Genomic DNA, 22,735 nt, shown 5'->3' with positions numbered 1-22,735 from the left:
ACCAATATTTATAATTTTATAATTCAAAATTTATTATTTATTTACTAGTAATTTTAAAAAATAAAAATAAAATAAAAAATTAAAATGGGGAAATGGGTAGGGGATGGGGATTCCACCTCATCCTCGTCCCCTCCCCAAATAAGAAATTGGATATAAAAATTTCTACATCCCTTCTCCGAATAAAAAATTGAGTATAAATTATCCGCATACCCTCCCCGAATGAAAAAAATCTCCGAGAGTATCCATCCCCGTGTGGATTTTTGCCATCCCTAATGTAGAGTAACGCATAATTTTGATTTGTTGGGGACATCATTATGGCTTAACCTAATGCGTGTATTGCATTTACTGGTAAAAGAGTAATTGAATAAACATTGAACAAGATAGACGTGAAGGTTTATAAGAAATTGAATGTTTATTCGATAAATACAAACATTTATGAGTTTAATGCAAAAGATTTTATGAGGTCAATTATAACAATTTCTTAAGTCAAAAATGTATTCTGTAAACAATGCGGACATCGTTTGAAAATGATTAGCTCAGAAAAAATCGGTATTTTGGTTGATCCAGGTACTTCGGATCCGACGAAGATGAAGGTTAGGTAGCTATTGCGGACTCAAAAACTAGTCATGTGCACGTTAATTTCCTTAAAAACCAGCAATCTTGCGTCGGTCATGTGTGTATGTATATATATAGATCATCCATATTTTGGTTTACATTGACTTTGGCTTGCATGTGAACCCTATAAATATATACGTGTGTCTGTGCGTGTGTATGGCTCAAAAGAAAGGGACACTGAAATCGGCATATTAAAATCAACATGCAAAATATAACAGTATGTTCACTTTATCCTATTGACCACTTTCGTCTCCTATTCCTTTCGAAACAAGTAAATGCTAAAAGGAGGTAAAGCGAAGTTCCAGACGTTTCAGTTGAAAAAGAGTCGAATCCGATTCCATTCTGCCATTCGTTGTCGTATATGAGTCAGAATAAGTTCATTTACTACAACTTTCGTCGTTTTAAGTATAAATAGCATGTACTGTTTTAATTTAAGGGAATTCATCATATTAGAGATATAGAGAAAAGAAAAAAAAAAGTTAATGGCTGCGGAGTACAGGTACGAATGCTGCGAGACAGGATTCTTCACTCGCGTCGTTGTAGTGACACTGCTAGTTTTATTTGCTGGGTTGATGTCCGGCTTGACGTTAGGCCTCATGTCAATGAGCCTCGTCGACCTTGAAGTTCTTGCCAACTCTGGAACACCCAGTGACCGTAAACATGCTTGTAAGTATAATATACTTTCATATGGCTGACCTCTGGCATGGCATCTCTTCATTTTTATGGCTTATTAATTGTTCTCCTATTGTTTGTTTCTGAATGCAATTCAACTGTGTCCTAGTTATCAAAATATCGTTTGTCTTGTCTTATATTCTATATCAGCAAAGATACTCCCTGTTGTGAGAAGACAACATTTACTGCTTTGCACTCTACTATTCTGCAATGCCGCTGCCATGGAGGTATCAGTTCTTAAGACACATTGTTTTAAACAGCTCCGTAACATATAATTAATTAAGGAAAAACAAGCATGGTTGAAATATTTTTCTTCCCTTTAATTTCAGGCCCTTCCCATCTTTCTTGATAGCTTGGTCCCAGCTTGGGGTGCTATTGTTATATCAGTGACTTTGATACTTTCGTTCGGTGAGGTTAGATTCTTTGCAGCCAGATGGAACGATGGATGGAGATACACACAGATTCTCATAATTTTTCGTTTTTGGTTGTAAACCAATTGAGATTTCTTCTTCTGTCTTGCAGATAATCCCCCAGGCTGTGTGTGCTCGATATGGCTTGGCTATTGGTGCAAAAGTTGCTCCGTTTGTGCAAATTCTTGTTCGGATCTGTTTTCCTATTGCATTTCCAGTAAGCAAGGTGAAAATCATCTAAACATTTTTCTTATCATATACTTACAGGATTCAGATTTTACACGTGGCTAATATACATACGCCAGTGACTATTGGTGGTATTTTGGACAGTTATTGGACCTTCTGTTGGGGAAAGGAAATGAAGCACTCTTTCGCAGAGCTGAACTGAAAACACTTGTTGATTTGCATGGCAACGAGGTATGATCTTAAGGCTTACTACCATCAATCCTAAGATTTCTTGATTCTATTACAGCGAAACTGTTTTTCCCAAGGAGCAGAATTTTATCGTTAAGGCAAATAATTCTTTCCTATTGGCTGATATGCAGGCTGGCAAAGGTGGAGAATTGACGCGAGATGAGACAACAATCATCACAGGAGCACTTGAACTCAGTGAGAAAACAGCAAGGGATGCAATGACTCCTGCATCTGAGACCTTTGCAATTGATGTTTCTTTCAAACTTGACAGGTAACCATAAATATAGTATTAGTACCCCGAGTTGATTCTCTAGCAATGACGACTGGATGATATGCATCACATATGTATAAATTGGCATTATGCAGAAATTTAATGAGGCTAGTTTTGGAGAAAGGGCACAGCAGAGTGCCAGTTTATTATCAGCATCCAAGAAACATAATTGGACTCATTTAGGTAACTCCTGCTTAATTTATTTCCAACATTTGAGTGACTTTTTAGTGATTAATGTGATTTATGATGGACTTAACAAATGTGTTATGTTGCTGTAGGTGAAGAATTTATTAACTATCCATCCAGAAGATGAGGTACCTGTGAAAAATGTCAGCATACGCAGGATTCCTAGGTATTTTACTACTATGATCAAATGTCTTATGTATAATTATTAAAATGTACATAAATGTACACACCCTTTAGTTTGTCGATGCAGTATAACTACCAACTGTAATGTCTTGAACTGAAACTACAGGACTTAGATGGTAGTGTGTATATAAAATTCTGATAATATTTCAGCAGAAACCTGAGCACCTGCGATTATCAAAAACCGAAAGAATAATGTAAGGTTGGGACATTCGAGTGGAACTTGCTGCACCAGAAAAGCTTGATACCCAAAAAACTGAAAAGGACAATATCCCTTATTAATGTTGAATTTGTAAAATGAAAGTGTCTATTCCATCACCCTTCGACAACTATTAAGATTTATTGGGAACTAATTAACTCCTTCCTAAACTCCTAAATAAATCGACGTGCACAAGATATCTAGAATATTTGCCTTGTAGAGATTCAAACATTAGTTTATCTTAAAATTGTCTAGTTCCATCATATCTACTTGTGATACCAGAATGATTGAAGTTGCTTTCAAAATTTCCGGACATCGAGAACCACTGATTGTGAAGAGAATTGACATTCAATCCTGAGTTTACTTAGGCAAATAACATAACATTTACGCAAAGCTAAGTTACACTTTCATAATACTGAATGAAGATTGAAAAATGTATTCGCATGGCGTTTGCGCCAGGGTTTCAGAAACAATGCCTCTATACGACATACTAAATGAGTTTCAGAAAGGCCATAGCCATATGGCGGTTGTTGTAAGGCATCAGAATGACAGAGAGCAGCCTCATGTCCCTATTGAACATTCAACCGATGGTAAGCATCGACTCTATCCTGTGGCATGACCAATGTGTCAAGTCAATATTCTTTCCTATAAAATTGTTTCCAACGGTTAATAAAGGATCATAAATTCAGAGAGGGAAGTGAGAGTGGACGTTGATGGTCAAAGCCATCTCAAAGAAAAATGTTTAAAGACCAAGAGATCACTCAAGAAGAGGAATAGGCTGTCACATGATGCAAATCTTCATCGAGGAGCCTCTACGAGCAAGAATTGGAGTAGGGACTTCCACTCAGAAGTTCTGCATATCACTGATGATCCACAGCGAATGGAAAATGGAGAATGGGAAGCGGTTGGCATTATTACACTAGAAGATGTCATTGAAGAGCTGTTACAAGTATGTGAGATAATCTCTTTTGTGAAATTTTATTCTGTTAATACTCTCAAACAACTTATGCCCCACTGACTTAATTTGTTCAAATAGGAGGAGATCTATGATGAGACCGACTATCATGCCGAAACTAATAATTAAGTATCTTCCAATAGAAGTATATACTCCAAATATATACAGGGAACAATACATCAAATAAAGCAAAGGAATTTGTTTTCATTCAAGAGCAGGGCAAACTACAAGCTTAAGGGTGGAAAGTAGACTATTAGATTTTGATGTCTAAAATGTTAGCAACTTAGAAATTGTAATTGAAAGTTTGTTACTGACAAACCATGAGAATAGCAAACGTACCGAAGAATGTTTAAAGCTTTGACAGTAGCAAGAAATTTTTTTATTACAGTATACTACTGCTCAACTTCTGATGAAATAAGGTATCTCTCAAACCAATCAATACATCAGCCTAGGATAAGTGCCAGAACTACAGCCTCAGTACACAGGAAACTCAGAGGCTATAAATATCCCAAGTAGGTCAACAACCAATAGTTTGAAAAACAATCGGTAGTTCAGAAATAATGTATGTGTATTATGCCATTGCCAGAGAAGTTGCTACTTGCCTGTTCCTATGAACGCATAGAATGCATCCAAGCATTACTAGAAACAACTATCCCCATGCAGATTTTGCAGAAAACAGAAGATTTTGGAAGAAAATAGTCATTTTCGTGGCTGGCAAAGCACCTTATTGTGATATGCTCAAGGTAATGCTCCAAGAAAGTGACTGCAGATTGTTCATCCTGCAGTAAGTGTTCTCTTCTTGAATCAAAGTGTTCCTGTTACCTAATTATCGGCAACAATGCCAAGGAAGCAGCAAATCAGTGATACTTATTTTGGATACAAAAAATTGTTGGATAACAATACTTGCCACTTCTCAGCAGAACCAACTACTACACAGCATGCAGTGTCATACTTCTAAACAGAGGGCCTTTAACAAGCCACAAAATTGCTATATGAAAACCAACAGTGCATTATTTCTCTGGATTTTGGAGTAAAATTGCCTTTCAGATAACAATTACCCATGTGTTCAAAGGACTTTCTGCGTTTATCAAGCACATGATCAGAACCAGTCTAAACCGAGTACTCTGTGTTATTAATTTTAGTCACTTCACAATAGTCACTCATTAAAACTACAGAATCTTAGCCTTACTACGGCCTCCGCCCCACCGGCGTTGACGAGCCCTCCTCTTCCTCCCATCCACTTGCTTCTTGGCCTTTTCTTTTAAATCCCTCTCACCACGTCGTTTATACATTTTGAAGGTGATCTGTCTCTCTGCAGCCATCTTCCTCACCTTCTCTGTGATCTCTGCTGCAATTTGTCTATTATACAGTTTCTTCAGACCACGCATGAGCTTAGCAAAAGTATCTGGCTGGGGCATTACATCTGCATCCATCATGTCCAGACAATAAGAACAGGCTTCTTTAACATGTCCATTGGAGAACAAAGAATGAATCCAAATTGTCCATGCATACACATTAAGTTCACATCCTTTAGTAACAATACAGCTCCACACATCTTTAGCCATTTCAACCTTTTGAGCTCTCAATAGAGAATTCAACAACTCCTTCAAGGTACCATACTGAGGAGCAGATAAAAGACCTCTCCCGACCATTTCTTTAAAATACTCACAAGCCTCAATAAGACAACCTTGACCAAGAAACCCATGAACCATAACAACGAAACTATCAGTCCCTGGACTAAGACTGGCCGCTTCCATCTCATTCCAAACATTAACAGCTTCTTTCAACTCCCCTAACTTACAAGCCAATCTGATCACTACGTTATAATTACTAACATCAGGAACACAACCGATCTTCCTCATCTCCCCCATCAGTTCCACACACTCTTCTAACTCTTCCTTCTTCTCATGAGCCAACATTATATGCAAATAAGTCAATTGATTTGGCAAAATCCCTCTCTGTATCATACTGTCCAAAATCTCATAGCATCTATCAATCTTTCTCGACTTGCAAAATCCACTTATCAAAGTAGTGTAGGTCACAACGTCAGCCTCACATCCACTCCTTTCCATCTCAACAAAAGCCCTGTTTGCCTCCTCCATTTTTTCCATCCTACAAAGCGCTTGAATCAAAACAGTATAGGAATTTGCATTAGGGTCACAACCTTTTCTTCTCATCTCCTTCAACAACTCAAAAGCGTCAGTCATTTTACCCATCTGTGCATACCCACTTAACAAATTATTATAAACAACAATATCAGGCTCAAAACCAGCATCCTTCATTTGCACCAACACATATTTAGCCTCCACTAACTTCCCTTCTTTACACCAACCATATAACAACGACGTAAAATGCCTCAAACTCGGTTTAAATCTCTCACGCATTTCATCAAACAATTTAGCTGCTTCTTTAACGCTGCTGTTTTTACACAACGCGTCTAGCAAACACCCGAACACAAACTCATCAGGCTCACACCCGTACTTGGGCATCTCATCCAACACTTCGATAGCCTTCTTAACCATTCTTGCCGACGCAAATCTCCTCATCAAAATAACAAACACTTCAGTCGTAATCAACTGAGGCTTCTCCTTCCTCATCTCCTCCATCAAAGCCCATACGGCGCCGAATTTTCTCATTTTACTAAGACTCTTAATCAAGGCCCTGTACACGTCATAGCTATGAACATAGTTGGGTTGCTTTGACGCCCACATATAATATCTATAACCTAAATTACCAGCATCACCGCAACGGTTAATCACGCGTTCGGTTAAGCCAGGGCGCAAAACGACGCCGGAATGTTGTAGAGCAAGCTCTAGCTTGGGAAGACGAGAGTGGAATTTTTTTAAGATTCTGAATATCTTTTCAACGTCGTGGGAGAATTCATTATGACTCCCGTGGGTGTCCGTTGTGTTGTTACACTTACAGTCGTCTTCTTTGGTTTTAAGACAAACGAGGTTAGAGTTCAACTGATTTGTTGTCGTTGCAGTTGATTCAACGTGGGAGGTGGTGGTGTTTGGTCTGGGGGCAAATGAGAAGCGGCGGTGTTTGGTCAAGAGTGACAACGCTTTTGAAGATGATCTTTGCATCTTGTTGTTAGAGAACTGTGACTCTTGTTTCGCTGCAAGACTGATAATGATATTACGATTGTTGAACTATTCACGTATAATTTAAATTAAAAAAAAAAAAAAAAGATTGGTGTAAATTTAAACTGTGCAATAGAATGGCCAGCAACTCTGAATACTGTCAAATGAGAGATATAACAACTACAAAATGGAAGGCCCTCTATTCATACTAAACTCATGCCTCTCTATTTCTGAGAAGTGGCGACGTATTATTTGTTATCACAACTCAATTGGAAATTGGGGAGTTGTGCGCGTAATACCTTTTTAATTCAAATTCATCCGATACACATGGTAATGCCATGGTATGTGATACATCTGTTGATGCTGAAATTTGCTCGCCCTTGACCCGATCAGATCTTTATCCTTCATTTTCCCACTAAGCTTGCGTTCACAAAAGTGGATCAGAGACGCTGGTGGTTTTATCGGCGTAAATCCTCCGATGCCTAAATTAGCACAAGGTGTTTATGGGAAAATCGTGTAATTTAGATTCGAAAAGTTGCTTATAAATGGCTCACAGTTTGTATTGAAAATGGTCTAGTTACAATTTGGCAGAGTTTTCCCTTCTCTCAATTTTTCTATCCCCTTTCTTCACTGGTCTCTCTCTCTTTTATAGCCGCTGTCCCCCTTTTCCGTTTACCTTTCATCCCCCCTTATTTTGGGTAGTGGCAGCCCCCTATGGGACTCCAACTGCTACATTGTGGGTAAACGTGGGACACCGTGTCTCCCTTGACGATTCTGGGTATAGTGCAACTGTCGTGATTTCGTGAGATCGTGTTCCTGCTCTTTGGGGAATGGGTATCTGCTCGGCATTCGTCTCTGGTCGGTACATTCCTCTGGCTGATATTCATCTCTAGTTGGCCCTTGTCCGTAGAAGACTTATTATCAGTGTTCTGCTCGTACCATTTGACTGAGGTGATCCATACCGGGGTGGAAATGATGGCATGGCTGAGCTGGTGCTCTTATTTAGTTAACAACATCCTTTGGATAAGCAAGCGTAAAACACACTGCAAAATCCTCAAGTGGTGAAGAGCTATATTCATAACAACGATGATTTTTTTTCTTTTTTTATTTTCCCTGATTTTGCTGGAACACAAATTTGTTGCAAAAGGTATCGACTTTGTGTTAGGCCACTTATTACAACTATTAGTATTTGTCAGCAGGCATGCTTTTGTTTGGTAATTAAACCTTTAAAAATAACTGCCGACGCAAAAAGCCAATTAATCAATATATATCATCTCTATACAATCCCGATTAATTAGACGTGCATGTATTAGAATTAAAATATGCCTGAGGTTCAAACGTGCTCTTCAAATAATCAGCTATTTCATCATTCGTAATGGAAGGTATTTTCTGCCTAAGGTACATCAATCATACATATATCGAACCTCTGTACTACTGATTTGATGAAATGAGATGGGCAAAGGATATGCTAGAATGATATGCCCGTGATTTAGGTATGGAAGTTGACGACAGTTCTCTGAGACTAGAGCCACAAAACACAGAGAGTGTATATGGCAATCAACTTAAGATTAAATCAAAAGGGAAGTAATAAATGCTCGCTATTACTGCATGAAAAAAAAAATGAAAAAAAAAATTAGAGTGTAGATTAAATAATAAACTCTAAATTCTAGAAGATCAAAATTTAGATCTTATCAATATCCTCATCCTGAAACTCAATGAAATTATCAGAAGTACCAGCATGGGGGTCATCATCAAAATCAGCAGCAACCCTTCATTCAACCTAGTACCATCAGGTAATTCACCAATATTCTTTAATCTCCTGGCCTCGTCAGGCGTGTTGATAAGAATAACATCGGCTTTATCATCTTGATAAATTCTGAAACCAACAAGAATAATATCACCAGCAGCAATCCAAACTCTCTTGTGCATGCTATCGCGGATGTGGCAGAAACGCCTGGTGCCGCCAATGCATACGCAAGCGTCCGTTTCCAAGCATTCGAAGCACTTCAGCTTACTCTTGGCCCTCTTCTTTGATTATCAGCTCTCTCTTTTGGTCCTCACCCTCATTATTCTTTCCCCTCTTGCGGTTCTTGAACTTCTTGCCTCCTTTTCCTTTGTTATTCGCCATCTTTAATTTGCGATGCGTTAAACGGGACTTTCAATTTCAAAACTTGAGCTTGGATTCAAAACTATATTAGGGTGACATATAGGTTGACATATTTAAAAAAGATGACACTATTTTTCAAAATACTTTATTATGTTAACTTTAACGAGAATAGTAAATTAATTATAAAATGATATTTTTACTCTAGAATTAATTATAAAATGATGTTTCTACCCCTATAATAGTAACAAAATAACATTTTTATCCCTACAATTAGTTGCAAAATATGTTTTTGTCCCTGCCCAATTATTTTTTATTTTTTAAATAGAAAAAATTATAAAAATTACATCTAAATTTAATGAATGGGCTTTTTTATTAAATCATACAATTTTTTTTTAAAAAAATTCTGGTTGAATCAAACTTTGTCGTTAATAAGAAAAGTTTGTTTGATTCGACAAGAATTTTTTTTAAATTTGTATGATTTAATAAAAAAAATAGCCCATTAATTAAACTTAGATGTAATTTTTTATAATTTTTTCTATTTAAAAAATAAAAAATAATTGAGTAGGGATAAAAACATATTTTGTAACTAATTGTAGGGATAAAAACATCATTTTGTAACTATTATAGGGGTAGAAACGTCATTTTATAATTAATTCTAGAATAAAAATGTCATTTTATAATTAATTTACTATTCTCATTAAAGTTAACGGATTGTCATCCACTCGAGTATTTTTAAAAAATGTGCTACTTTTTTTAAATTAATCAAAACATGTGTCACCTAGGGTAATCAAGATATTGATCGAGGAGTCAAAGAACTCCCTCTGCTTGGCGGTTTTTGCCCATACCCTTGTGTAACAAAGCATATTTGGGTAGGACTTCGGCTATGAAAGGGATTATTATCTCAACATTGCAGGCGAACTTAAGACCCGCCAAAGGGTAGGTTGAACAGAGATTGCTTGTTTAATCTTGATAGTTGAATCTTGGGGAATCTGTTTTGGTGTCAGTGATGCAGTTGAATGCTGAACATATATTAATCGGTTGTGTATTCTTTTTTATCATGATGTTACAGGATGAGCATGAGCCACGTCAAGCAAGCAGGCAGGCAGGCAGGATCTCCCAAAAGCCACGAGTGTTTCAGAAGAAGTCACTGATAAACAAACGTGGCCTGCACACTCAGTCACTGTCAGATCCTCCAGGAATTCCTTCCTAAATATATTGTACTGTATATGACAAATGAATGAAATGCTGTATTTAGACGAGATGAAGTATCATTTTCATTTTGCCTTGCTATATTTGAGCCATCAATAATAAAACAGGTGAGCTCTGTTTACGGCTTAGACAGAGGCCGAATGAGAAGGCTGGTTTGCTATTTAGTTTCCTAAGCGATCAAATAAGAAAACCATAGTAACTAAAGATTTCCTTAACTTCAAAAAGATATGGAACACTGAGGAAAAAAAGGGGTAACTTGTACTGAAAGCGTAATATACATTGCTAGCTAATGGCCATCAAGGCAAGTAAAACGCGTTACATCATGTTTTGTACATCAATTATGTTACAGGGCAGTGATATTCTGCTGAGAACCAAACTGGATGTTGGTCATGGAGGTGAAGTAGTTCAGTATTTTTCATTTATATATGGTAGAACCAGACTAGACTGATTTCTATTAGTACTTTTTTGTTTTATGTGTAAGATTTGACCATCTGAGAACTGGTGACCAAGCCGGAGAGGAGGCCAACTAGAAGTGCACTATTATAAGTGGTTGGTTCACCTTGCATCGAGTTATTTCGAGAATCAATGTATGATTCATTTAGGAAAGGGCCACCAACTAAAGCTCCAATAGCTACATTGGGATTTGGAGATTCAGATTCAAGCCATTTGAATCCATCTGTGCAGCCAGTGTTAGCATCGGCCGGGATTGAAGATCCCCTGTGGTGTACATACAAAGGATAGTTATTGCCGTAACCAACAAGATAGCTCATCTCCATTGGATTTTTGCCTAACAAATAATCCACCTGAAAGAATTTTCAATCAAGGAGAAAATTACCAAAGTAGCTTAGGAACTCAGGTTGATATCTTCAGCCAAATTTATCAAGAAGTGTCCTAAATGAAGCTCACGGATTCTGAGCCAAAAATCTTTCTTGAAGTTGAAAGATAAGTACGTGGGGCTATAGAATGGCAAATATAGTAGATAGACACATTTACTTGGAGAATTCATGTTTAATATACTAATTATTTGGGATGAAAATTGACTCGATAATTATAATGATGCAGCCATGTTGATCTGGGACTGAGAACTCAATGTTTGAACATAGCAGGTGAGAAGTTCAAGTTCATTATCTAACCATTTTATACAATCGGGCTTTCAATGCATACCTGTGAAATGGCAAACTTGCGAAGATCATGTGGCTGGTAGGATTTCCCACTACAATATAACGTTTCAGTCCCGGATGCAATCATGTAGTCACTATAAAGAACAGCAAGGAATGCAGAAGCCACAGGATGCTGAAGAGAGTTCCATTTTACAATCCATATCAGCCCACCTGCATTGACATAAATATAATTTAGACTTCTATTCCATAAAATAAGACCACTGTGACACTGTCAATATGCCCAAAAAAAAAAAAAAAAAAAGAAGTGGATAAAAAAAGAAAGAATGATCAAATACAGTTTTCTTGAACATCGTGCTTGTGTATTTTGTATTTTAAATTTCGATTCAGATCTAGAAGGATAGGATCTAGCAAGTAATACAGAATAAAGGAATATTTCCCACTATTACAGGTTGTTTTGATGAGAAACAGCAGAATGTTCATCAAGAGGGATTTCAAGAAAATCTCCTTAGATTACAAGGTCGCAAGCCAATCATTCTCCTGGCTACTGCTTGCATTTCTTCCAAGATGATTGATATGTTCCAGCCTCTTGCAGTTCATTATTTATGCAAAATTTTCAACTTATACCAATACCAATGTAAAAATGAGCTTCCTTAGAAGTATGATTTCGTTTCCTCCTAAAGTCATTAGATATATAGTTTCATTATTCCATTTGAAATCATATCACAAAAGGAAAAAGGTTAGCATACAAAACCAGATTACTTGGGGAAGAATCTTACTGTCTGTTCTGCTAGAAGTGGCTGTTGGTGAATCTGGTAAAAGCCCACACATGATGGACTCAGCAGTTCTCCTATACATCTGAAGGCCTAGATTCTCAGTCTCTGAGACATCTTCTGAACCAAATATATTTATCCTAGATAACAAAACCTGCTCCAATATAGGAAATTAAAAAAAAAAAAAAGTGGAGAGGAATGTAGTAGTATTAACGTTTCTGTAGTAAAATTTATTTCGAGGTCAAGTAGCATTTCTAAAATACAATATGTTTTGGAGCAAGTTATATGTACCTGCAATCCGGCATGCTTGTTATCCCAACTAAACCATGTTGGAATTCCCCAGTTAGCAAATGCTTGGCCATTTATATCAGTCACATATTCAAGGTATGATCGATCTCTGGTTGCATGATATAGCCAAGTAGCTGCCCACAAGAGTTCATCTTCATATCCTGTTGAGTTGTAGTACTTCTGCACTTGGGGCACGCTCATGCTGTAAGAACCTCTATAAGTATCCGCAAAAGTAAACAGTTGCCGTGCATGCATGAGGAGCAGATTAGCATAACTGGAGTTAATCCTTCTGAAAACCAAAGATGCTGAGGCCATTGCTGCAGCGGTTTCTGCTGCTACCTCTGTTCCTGGGAAAGTTGTGTTAATCTGTGTGAGAGGCCTCTTCTCTGACATGGTTTCAGGTCTTTCCCAACAACTGTGGTCCAAATCAGGATCACCCACCTTGAACCACACAGAGATCAAACACAACAATTTAAAGATCAGCTCCTTTATGATAACTTGCAAATTGATTGTTGACCCCAAACTTTATTGGACCTCAAACGCAAGGGTTTAATAATCAAGAGCAAGCATAAATTGCATACTAATTTGCAATCCAAAAAATAAGCATAGCAAATGGATTTGGAATGAAACACAATTTGACAATTGTCAGGTTACCTGAATATAGAGCATATTTTGAGAAGGATGTGCATTGATAAGATAATCAGTGATCCACTTAAGGGATTCCTGAGCATGCTCAAGTTGCTTCACTGCATTCATATGATCACCATACTCAAGAATCGCCCACGACAACACGGTTGCTGTGAAAGCCATGGGGAATCCAAACTTCATCAAATCCCCAGCATCATATAACCCTTTTGACAAGTCTAAATTCTCTTCACTTCCATCATGTAAAGCCGAGTCCCCTCTCCATACAATCTTATTATTCACCAACTTTCCAGCTGCAACAGCAAAACATTATTTTCGTTAACTAAAAACAAAATAAAATGTCTACACTTCGATGAAAAAAAGAACTACAAAGATAGACAGAGAGGATGAGGAATGAAGTTGAGCACATTTTTGTACATCGAAGAACTGCATGGATATTCCAAGAGCATTGGCATAATTTTCAACGATTTCTTGGTGATGATGTGGACCTCGACCTTTCTTGAGGTAATCAAAATATTTTAATATTGTGAGAACACTCATCGTTATAACAACAGCTCCAAAGATTAACAGCAGCAGCGACCAGAACCATCCCAGCTTTGATCTTTTTGTATGATCCTTGTTAGTATCCTGATCAGCTTCCATTTTCTTGCCATTCTCTTCATCTTCCATTGAATCGCCGCAACATGCCATCATTCTCGTGATATTTTTCGCTCCAAAGAGTTTACAGACTTACAAAATTGATGTTCACTGTGGTTTTAACTGAATTTGGAAAATTGGAGCCAAGAATCTAGAGGGGCGTCCCCTCTTTTTATAGAGTGGCAAAGATAATCATTTTGATGTGGAAAATGGTAACGGCCTTCGAGTGAACGGTCTGCCGTTAGATTTAGTGGGACCAGTGTTGAAATGGATAGCAGCGATTGCGCCCTGGCCGGGGACTGATTGATAGCGGCTGATAGAAAGGGACGACGTTATTCAAGTCATAAGACGACTATCTCACAGAACGGCAGTGGTTCGGCTTGTCGTTTATATTGAAAGTTGAAGCCGGTAAATGACGTAGTCTGGCATTGCCATTTGCATTACGTACATTCTTATCGAGCAGGCAAGGAAGTCAAGAGAATAATTAATGGTTTATGCAAAAAAACAAAGCGAATATGAGAAATAAAACGACTTACTTAGCTTTGGTGCCGTGTTAAGCAGAAAAGTTCTCATGATTCAGACGTATGCAGTTCTCTAGAACTAGAGTTATCGCGCTGCCAATCATGACATTTAGATTTTATACTAAATGAGATTGATGGGTGATGTAGACGACAAATACAAAATAGAGAAGACAAAATTTGTTTCGATGATTCCATGATCATTTATTTGATTGATTCATATATACTCGAGTTTGGCGTTTGCTAGCTTCACCTTGGCCTTGAGTGATGGAATCAAAACCGAGGGGATAGTGAATCGGGGTAGTTTTATTTATTTATTTATTATTATTATTCTTATTATTATTATTTTATTATTTTATTATTATTATTATTTTGGTGAAAGGGTTGGAAGTAGTATTTAATTTGCCAAAAGCTTTTATTTTTGTAAACAAAATTTCTTTACGAAAAAAATGGAAAAAGACAGCACCCATCACACACACACGTATAAAGCAATATCACACTACAAAGCAATATCATGCTGCGACCGACTTAAAAAAAGGGACCTCCCCAGAGATGATTAATTCAAATGTTGCAAAGACGCATAACGGCTACCATAGCGGGAAACAGTAACACCAGTAAAGAGCTGCTCTTAAAATTGAATATTTCACTTGCAAACCTCAGTCGCTCGGGCCATTATCAAGATGCCCTCCATCTGTTCATCCAAATTCATTCTTCCCATAAACTCAAACCTGACATCTACTCTCTCTCTACAACCCTCGCAGCATGCGCCAACCTCCGCAATGCCGCCTTCGGCAACCAACTTCACGCCTACGCTTTACGCGCCGGCCTCAAAGCTTATCCACACGTGGCAAATACGATCCTTTCACTCTATAAAAACGCGCGAGATTTGGTCTCCGTCAAAAGGGTATTCAGTGAGATACAAAACCCAGATGTCTATTCTTGGACGACGTTCTTGTCGGCCTGCACTAAGATGGGTCATGTTGATTACGCCTGTGAAGTGTTTGATAAAATGCCAGACAGGGACCTGCCAGTATATAATGCGATGATTACTGGTTGTACGGAAAATGGGTATGAAGATATCGGTATTGGTTTGTTTCGGGAAATGCACAAATTGGATGTTAGGCGTGATAACTATAGCTTTGCTAGCGTGTTAAGCGTGTGTGATGCAGGGCTGTTGGAGTTCGGAAGGCAGCTCCATTCACTGGTGACTAAAAGTGGTTTTTCGTGTTTAGTTTCTGTGGTTAATGCGCTGATTACTATGTATTTTAACTGTGGAAATGTTGTGGATGCGTGTAAGGTTTTTGAAGAAGCAAAAGGTTATGTTTGCGATCATATTAGTTACAATGTAATGATGGATGGTTTGGCGAGTGTAGGAAGAGTCGAAGAGGCCTTGATAAGGTTTAGGGATATGCTAGTAGCTTCTCTTAGACCCAGTGAATTGACTTTTGTGAGTGTCATGAGTGCCTGCTTATGTCCTAGAGTTGGGTATCAAGTACACGCCCAAGCCATGAAGAGTGGGTTTGAAGCATATACTTCTGTGAGCAATGCTGCAATAACCATGTATTCTTCTTGTGGGAAAATAGATGAGGCTTGCATGATTTTTGCAAGATTGCAAGAAAAAGATATAGTCTCATGGAATACTATGATATCGACCTATGCTCAGAGGAACCTTGGTAGATCAGCAATCTTGGCCTATCTAGAAATGCAGAGTGTAGGAATCCGACCAGATGAGTTTACCTTTGGAAGTTTATTGGCAAGCTCAGGGTTCATAGAAATGGTAGAGATGATTCATGCCTTTGTATTCATAAATGGGATCATCACAAATATCCAAGTTTCTAATGCTTTGATTTCTGCATATGCAAAGAATGAGAGGATAAAACAAGCCTATCAAATATTTCACAACATGTCTCCCAGAAATATAATCACCTGGAATACTTTAATAAATGGCTTCCTTTTAAATGGCTTTCCAGTGCAGGGTTTACAGCATTTTTCTGAATTGTTGATGTCAGAACTCAGGCCAGATGAATATACCCTCAGTGTTGCTTTGAGTAGTTGTGCTCGCATATCGTCCTTGAGACATGGGAAACAGATTCACGGTTATGCCTTGAAAAATAATCTTATCTCAAAGATGTCTTTAGGTAATGCCATGATCACATTGTACGCAAAATGTGGCGATTTAGATTGTTCTTTGAGAGTGTTTAATATGATGATTGAAAAGGATACTATTTCTTGGAATGCCTTGATCTCCGCATATGCACAGCATGGAGAAGGCAAGGAAGCTGTCGGTTGTTTCAAGGCAATGCAAGATGTAGGTAGGATCAAACCTGATCAGGCCACATTTACAGCTGTTCTTTCCGCTTGCAGCCATGCAGGCTTAGTTGACAATGGTACTAGAATTTTTGACTCAATGGTGAATGATTATGGCTTTATCCCTGCAGAAGATCATTTATCTTGTATGCTTGACCTTCTTGGAAGAGCAGGGTATCTTGATGAGGCAGAGAGAGTCATCAATAGTCAGCATATTCAAGCGCGTTCTGATAACTGGTGGGCATTATTTAGTGCTTGTGCAGCTCATGGTAATTTAAGGCTTGGAAGAATCATCGCTGGGCTGCTCCTTGAGCGTGAACAAGATAAGCCATCAGTTTACGTGCTTTTATCAAATATATATGCAGCTGCAGGTTTATGGGAAGAAGCTGCTAATATAAGGGAACTGTTGAAGAGAACCGGGGTGATGAAGCAGCCTGGTTGCAGTTGGATCGGGTCATGACAGGTTTGATATTGAAAGGGGTCGCTGATTCTCGATTGGATTCTATAGATCGTCTCTCTATGCAAACTGTTGATCCCGCTACTGATTTTTTTTTCTCCCTACATTGACATCAGTGCCAATTTGAGGGAATCACACCGTAAAGGAAGCGGCATAAATTTTTATTTCTTCTGTCATCCCTTTTTTTGCACATTTATTCTTTCTGGAAGGCAAATTATGGATTCTTCATCTCTACGTGCATTCAATTACTACAATAGTAATTTGGATTATTGATTACTACAAGGTTCAGACCGGATTTGAAGCTGTGGTTGCCATAAATCACCTAATCAGAGCTAGACGACCATGCCCAACAAGATGAGATGTTTACCGTAAACAACATGGTACGAGAAAAGCCTTCAATTGCTTATCACTTCTTTAATTGGAAGGGGTATCCAGTTGAAGAGGCATCTTACAAATATATGCCTAACATAAATGAGAAGTTTTTCTTTCTCTGGGGACTGAGACTTACAAATTGATATCCCTTTCAGTTTTAAGATAATAAAGCATCATACAATACAATTATGGGATTGTTTGTATGATTTTATGCATCCTCGAAACCACAAATAATTATATAATGTCCACGTTCTTCTGTTTTCTATCTTTTTGCCCTTTTTAACAAAGGCAGTTTGCATATAATATGTCCTTAAGGTTGATGGAGGTTCAGATACAAGAAGCACGGCCTTATTAGCAACAAAGCCTCAGCTACATTGATTTTTGTTTGGTCCGTCAATCCTCAACAGGAGGGGCTCTGTAGACAGCAGGTATGGTGGCAGGGAAGAACATTTGCCTCACTCCTTCGGCCTTAATGATGGGGAAAATGATACCTGATGCACCCTGCGAAAGGAAAATGTTTGCAATTAATTGAAAACCCCCCAATTGGGAACGTATATATAATGAAAAATTTCATGACCATAAGTGATAAATGATACGCACCGAAATTAACCTAGCTCCAATCCACATGCGCTTAGGTGAAGGAAACGGCAGTAGCAAACGACCGACACCATATATTGCCACAGCAAAGAAATGGAGAACTAAACTCAAGGGGCGAGGGTTTAGACCAGAAAGTAGAGCAACTGGTCCAGTTGAAAAGACACCTCCAAGGCTTAAATAATCGAAACATGCTTGGCGCATTTCCTTCCTTGCTTGATCAGGAGAAGAGGAAAACACCTTGTAAAGGGCACCTGCCAGAGTATTTATTGTAGATGCCACTGGCTGCAAGAAAAAAGCATATTCATTGTATGATACAGAACAATCTGAATGAACAAAATAATAAGCCTAAGACATGCATACACTCCATTTTACTGCAACCGCAATGATAATTTACATCAACATGCTAATGTAGCTAACCTTGCGCAGGGTGTAAAAGGACTCAAGATATCGGCCAAGAGAAGCTGCATCGTTAAAGTCATGGAGTGGCTTAAGAAGATTCCTGAGTACAACAATATCAGACAACGCCACAGTCATTCCACCACCAGTTAAAGGATGACGCATGTTGAAAGCATCACCCATCAGAAGGGCCCCAGGAGTAGGCTGGGGATCAGCAGGCATACTTCTATTTGGCATAGTTCTAATGTTGCCTCTCTCAACTGCAGAAACGAAGGCCTCATGAAGCTCAGGGGGAACCTGAAACAAACAATCATTTCAATTACCCACAGAAGCTCCAGATGAAGTAGAAATGGGAAATGGGGATAAAAAATATATTGGATACAACTCCCATCGAGGTACTCAAAATACTCTGTATAATCCAAAACCATGTAAATCAAATTATACCTGAGGTGCCACCATGGCCTTCAAATAATTGGCCATTTCACCATTACTGATGGAAGGTACCTTCTGACCAGGTACATCAACCAAGCATCGAACCTCTGTACTACTGATTGGATAGAATAAGATGGGTGAAGGATCTGCTAGAATGACATGCCCGTGGTTTGCAAAAGGAAGTTGACAATTCTCTAAGACTAAGCCCACAAAACAAGAGGGCACATCAACCTGTCAAAAAGCTGATCTGATAAATTAGCTTCAAAGAACTTGATAAAATGAGAGAATAGACTGATTATCAGGAAAAACAATTGAAATTTCTAGCATGCTAAACTAACAGAGATTTTAGAACTTTCTTGATCACCAGAGAATAATTTATGCATGATAGCTGGTCAAACAAAACACAAAAGCATTTATTATATGCTATAAAGTGGAAATTTCACCTTTGGTTTGCAAAGTGAACGGCGCAGGTTTGAGAAGCAACCATCACAAACAATTGTAAGAGGAGCATAAGCACGAAGTTCTTGACCATCCTTAGTTTTGTACTGAACACCTTTTATAGTCCCATTTTCTTCAAGCAGGGATGTTACAGTTCCTTGCTCCAGTCGTACACTGAATTGAATTCAGCACAAAAGAGTGCCAGAAGAGTAAGAGCCAACTAACATAACTTAACACTTGAAATTAGTGGTTGCATGAATTAGGAAAACTTCAGGATGAACTAACAAGTAAGCAACAATGATTCAAATCAGAGAAGCAAGAATAAGTACTTGGGACGACTAGCTGCTTTTTCTCTCATCCGTTGAATGAAACGCCCATTGTAGAAGCTCCTTCCAGAAACATCTGCATGAAATTTCTCCAATGGATATGACAGTCTTGTACTTTTTCCATCCTTGAAAAGAGCATAACCAAGTACTTGCTGGGCATCGATTTCTTCCACACAATCTGCAACCAAGAGCATCGATATTGTAACATTTTACAATATCGAACAATGATCGGCAAAGGTTAATTTGTAGGCTAACTAGCTCTTCTTTTTTGTGTTTTTGAATTTCTTTTAAAATAAATCGAAAGAAGGCTTTATATTAAGTGTGATGAAGAATTAGAGCGCACAGCCACCAAATACTAAACCATACAGATCATTGTTTACAACAATATTCACTGGCGTTAAAAGATCCAACCTCCTAAAAGACTAGTTCAAGTAAATGATAGGCGGCATTCCCTTAAATACATACCCTCAAGACCTAATTCAACTAATTTCAGGTATCCTCCAGGCTGAAGCAGTTCACCAACAATTCTGTCAGGCTCAGTCACGTCTCTTTCTATCACATGAACTCGTCTTCCATCCTGCGGTTAGTGAAGTATATATAAAGACGTTCGCAAAAGAAGGTTTCCAATCAAAACAAGTGAAGACAATTGGTTAGGTGTCTGTCAAAAGGAATAGATGCAATTAACATGAAAATTCCCAGAGTTTTCGGCATGTTTATCTTACATGTAAAAGTTAATAAGATCACATATACAAGCATAACAGATATTATGCAAATGTACATATATATTGATCCGTATACATTGATGATATTCACTTACCTAACGACCAAATAAAATTTAGTAAGTTAACCTTCAAAATTCTTGTTTCATGGATTCCATTCATCACTAGAAATTTTTATTGACGCTAGTGTTGGCAGCAGCAACGAAGAGTTGGGTCAATTTGTCGATACAAGTTTATTCGGCGACTGCGTCATCAAACTCTTTAACCCAACCACCAGGGCCCCCATTACAATCATAAATCTAATAAAATAACATAATCATGCCAAGTTTACGAATCGATTCCGTGCGTAAAAGTCACATAAAATATATAATCTATCAAACAACCATTCCAAAAAAGAGGAAAGGAAAAAAAAGGTGCATTCCCAGGAAAATTAATGAAGAAAATGATTTTACCTTGCCAAGAGTATGAGCCAAGGCAGCACCGGCAACACCGGCACCAACAATGATGACGTCGGTAGGGGAGCCATTCTTTCCGGCGTTAACAGAGCTCCGAAAAACGTCGTTCTGCGTCTTGTACGTCGTGGAAACCTTCCTTGGCTTCTTACTGTCGTTGCGGCGGACAACGAAGAGAAGGAGAAACACAGCGGCAATGAGAGTGCCCGCAATGTAGTGATCCATCGAAGCCTTGTTCTCGGTAGAAAGATTGAAGAAACGGTGAGAACCCGAGGTTGATGATGCAAGAAAGATGGATGGTCGTTGTTTGATCAAGATTTCGTTTCTGTTTTGGGAACAGCAGTAGCAGCAGCTGCCAGCTGGCTCCTTCTGTTTTTGTTTGTTTTTTCGTGGGGTTTTGTGGTGGTGAAGACAGATCGGTGAGGAGAGAGAAACTCGGAGGGAGAGGCCGCTTCTTATTATAAACACTAGTTACAGTTAGAGTTAGAGAACTTAGAGTTGTGGTGTTTAACGACATTGCCCTCTGCAAACTGCTGTTACTGCCAGTGTGTTCCCATTCAATTTGAATTAATATTTTTATAATTTATTACGCCGGACTTACTAACTGGATTCTTCTGTTTTCCTTTTCACGCTTTGCCACCGTGGAGATTTGAAACTACGCGGAATGAGACAAATTAAGACAGCGTGTGTAGGGTCAAGTCTTGAAGATTAATGAAACTACTGAAAGTGTTGCAACCTGCAATGTTCTTCAATAGTCTTTTAATTTTACGATTTTGTTACCTTTACATATTATGCACTATGTATCATTTTTTTTTTCATATATAAATAAACATGCATCTGTCACTTATTTTTATTGTTAGAACAATTTTTTTTTCATTGGATCCCCTATGTTACCTTTCATGTACTTTTTACATTCACTCACATGAATATTGTGAAAAGTACATGAAATGTAACTTAGAGTTTGTCTTTTTTACAATGCTAATAATATTATCATTACCGTATGTTGCAAATTTTTTTATAATAGTAATAGCATTGTTAAGATAAAAGCAATAACAAATATAGCTATAAGTGAGTGATCATTTTATTGTGAAAAGAATGTCTTTGAAAACTGTAATTATGGTAAAAAAAAAAAAATCTTTATGATGCATAATATTTCCTTTAAAAAGGAAAACCACGTTTGGGTTTCGTTTTGAGCCATTTTTTTAATATGAAAAGAGAGAATGAGAAAATAAATAATTTTTTTTAATCTTTAAAAGAGAGAGAGAGAAAAGAAAGAAAATCAAATTATAGTTACTTTTAATTAATTGAGATACATAGTTTTAATCCTACTTATATGTCACTAATAAAATTTTATCATTTAAATAAAAATAATAATAAGATTTAGTAATTAACTATCATTAATTGATCAAATAATGATAATAATACATTATTTACTACGTCAATTAACATAAAAACTAAATACCTCAAACAAAAATAATATAATATTGTTATACTCTTTATATACACTACAGTGACAGATGACAATTTGGGGGGGCATTGATAGCATCAAAAATTGCGCGCACCGACATGAGTTGTCACATGAAATTTTTCCATATTCATTTAACATGAACCTACCCATCATAATGACGAACGGTTGGTGATTATGATATCATCTTTAATGAAAAAATAATTACCGCTAAACTTCACATCACATGGGCACTTCGCTGCCAATTTTCTGTCTGATATTTTGATCAAACCTATAGAATGATTCTATATCCTACATTGCATGTTCCCTATTTCGCATGAACATTGCAGTCATAGTAGTATATAAGAGTAAAAAAAAAAAAAAAAAAATTATTATAATTTCTCAATATTACATTATATGTCTCAAATTAAAGTAAAAAATTTCTTATTATAAGTAGCAAAGACCTTATGACCAATTATAAAAAAAATTGTAAATAGTTGCAAAAAACAAACATTT

The 22,735-nt window shown here is 37.6% G+C and overlaps 4 protein-coding genes and 2 pseudogenes across 4 annotated transcripts; 2 read left to right on the top strand and 4 right to left on the bottom strand.

Annotated features, from left to right (window-relative positions):
* The first annotated feature begins 1,082 nt into the window (after nucleotides 1-1,082).
* LOC18037593 lies at nucleotides 1,083-4,288 on the top strand (annotated as a pseudogene).
* A 67-nt stretch (nucleotides 4,289-4,355) lies between these two features.
* On the bottom strand, nucleotides 4,356-7,135 carry LOC18037661 (putative pentatricopeptide repeat-containing protein At5g65820). Its single transcript, XM_006426082.2, has one exon. The coding sequence runs from the start codon at nucleotides 6,986-6,988 to the stop codon at nucleotides 5,072-5,074; it is 1,917 nt and encodes a 638-aa protein (XP_006426145.1). The 5' UTR covers nucleotides 6,989-7,135; the 3' UTR covers nucleotides 4,356-5,071.
* Nucleotides 7,136-8,666: 1,531 nt separating this feature from the next.
* LOC112096858 lies at nucleotides 8,667-9,133 on the bottom strand (annotated as a pseudogene).
* Nucleotides 9,134-10,771: 1,638 nt separating this feature from the next.
* Nucleotides 10,772-13,818, bottom strand: LOC18037478 (endoglucanase 2). The gene is made up of 6 exons (XM_006426081.2): nucleotides 13,533-13,818; nucleotides 13,135-13,418; nucleotides 12,484-12,921; nucleotides 12,199-12,346; nucleotides 11,466-11,632; nucleotides 10,772-11,104 (listed from the first exon to the last, which is right to left on the bottom strand). The coding sequence occupies exons 1-6, from the start codon at nucleotides 13,816-13,818 to the stop codon at nucleotides 10,772-10,774; spliced, it is 1,656 nt and encodes a 551-aa protein (XP_006426144.2).
* Nucleotides 13,819-14,730: 912 nt separating this feature from the next.
* On the top strand, nucleotides 14,731-17,322 carry LOC18037054 (pentatricopeptide repeat-containing protein At3g49740). Its single transcript, XM_024180443.1, has one exon. It carries the CDS (start codon nucleotides 14,845-14,847, stop codon nucleotides 17,044-17,046), a length of 2,202 nt encoding a protein of 733 aa, XP_024036211.1. The 5' UTR covers nucleotides 14,731-14,844; the 3' UTR covers nucleotides 17,047-17,322.
* Nucleotides 17,323-17,424: 102 nt separating this feature from the next.
* On the bottom strand, nucleotides 17,425-21,257 carry LOC18036983 (squalene epoxidase 3). The gene is made up of 8 exons (XM_006426079.2): nucleotides 20,776-21,257; nucleotides 20,070-20,181; nucleotides 19,608-19,782; nucleotides 19,284-19,452; nucleotides 18,853-19,071; nucleotides 18,430-18,705; nucleotides 18,016-18,294; nucleotides 17,425-17,916 (listed from the first exon to the last, which is right to left on the bottom strand). Exons 1-8 carry the CDS (start codon nucleotides 20,998-21,000, stop codon nucleotides 17,809-17,811), a joined length of 1,563 nt encoding a protein of 520 aa, XP_006426142.1. The 5' UTR covers nucleotides 21,001-21,257; the 3' UTR covers nucleotides 17,425-17,808.
* Nucleotides 21,258-22,735: the final 1,478 nt, after the last annotated feature.

The sequence above is a fragment of the Citrus clementina genome, unplaced genomic scaffold (genome assembly GCF_000493195.1).
Source record: "Citrus clementina cultivar Clemenules unplaced genomic scaffold, Citrus_clementina_v1.0 scaffold_7, whole genome shotgun sequence".
Taxonomy (NCBI): Eukaryota; Viridiplantae; Streptophyta; class Magnoliopsida; order Sapindales; family Rutaceae; genus Citrus; species Citrus x clementina.
Note: the sequence above shows the minus strand (reverse complement) of the source record. Positions and strands in the feature narration are given on the sequence as shown.

Excerpts from the sequence above, each read along its gene's own strand:
- LOC18037054 (XM_024180443.1), top strand. The coding sequence starts at position 14,845 with ATGTTGCAAAGACGCATAACGGCTACCATAGCGGGAAACAGTAACACC.
- LOC18037478 (XM_006426081.2), bottom strand. The coding sequence starts at position 13,818 with ATGATGGCATGTTGCGGCGATTCAATGGAAGATGAAGAGAATGGCAAG. Across the intron at positions 13,419-13,532 it reads GTTCTTCGATGTACAAAAAT|CTGGAAAGTTGGTGAATAAT; the intron begins GTGCTCAACTTC and ends TTGCTGTTGCAG. Across the intron at positions 11,105-11,465 it reads GCAAGTTTGCCATTTCACAG|GTGGATTATTTGTTAGGCAA; the intron begins GTATGCATTGAA and ends AAATTCTTTCAG.
- LOC18036983 (XM_006426079.2), bottom strand. The coding sequence starts at position 21,000 with ATGGATCACTACATTGCGGGCACTCTCATTGCCGCTGTGTTTCTCCTT. Across the intron at positions 19,072-19,283 it reads GTTCACTTTGCAAACCAAAG|GTTGATGTGCCCTCTTGTTT; the intron begins GTGAAATTTCCA and ends GCTTTTTGACAG. Across the intron at positions 18,295-18,429 it reads CCTTTTACACCCTGCGCAAG|CCAGTGGCATCTACAATAAA; the intron begins GTTAGCTACATT and ends TTTTTCTTGCAG.
- LOC18037661 (XM_006426082.2), bottom strand. The coding sequence starts at position 6,988 with ATGCAAAGATCATCTTCAAAAGCGTTGTCACTCTTGACCAAACACCGC.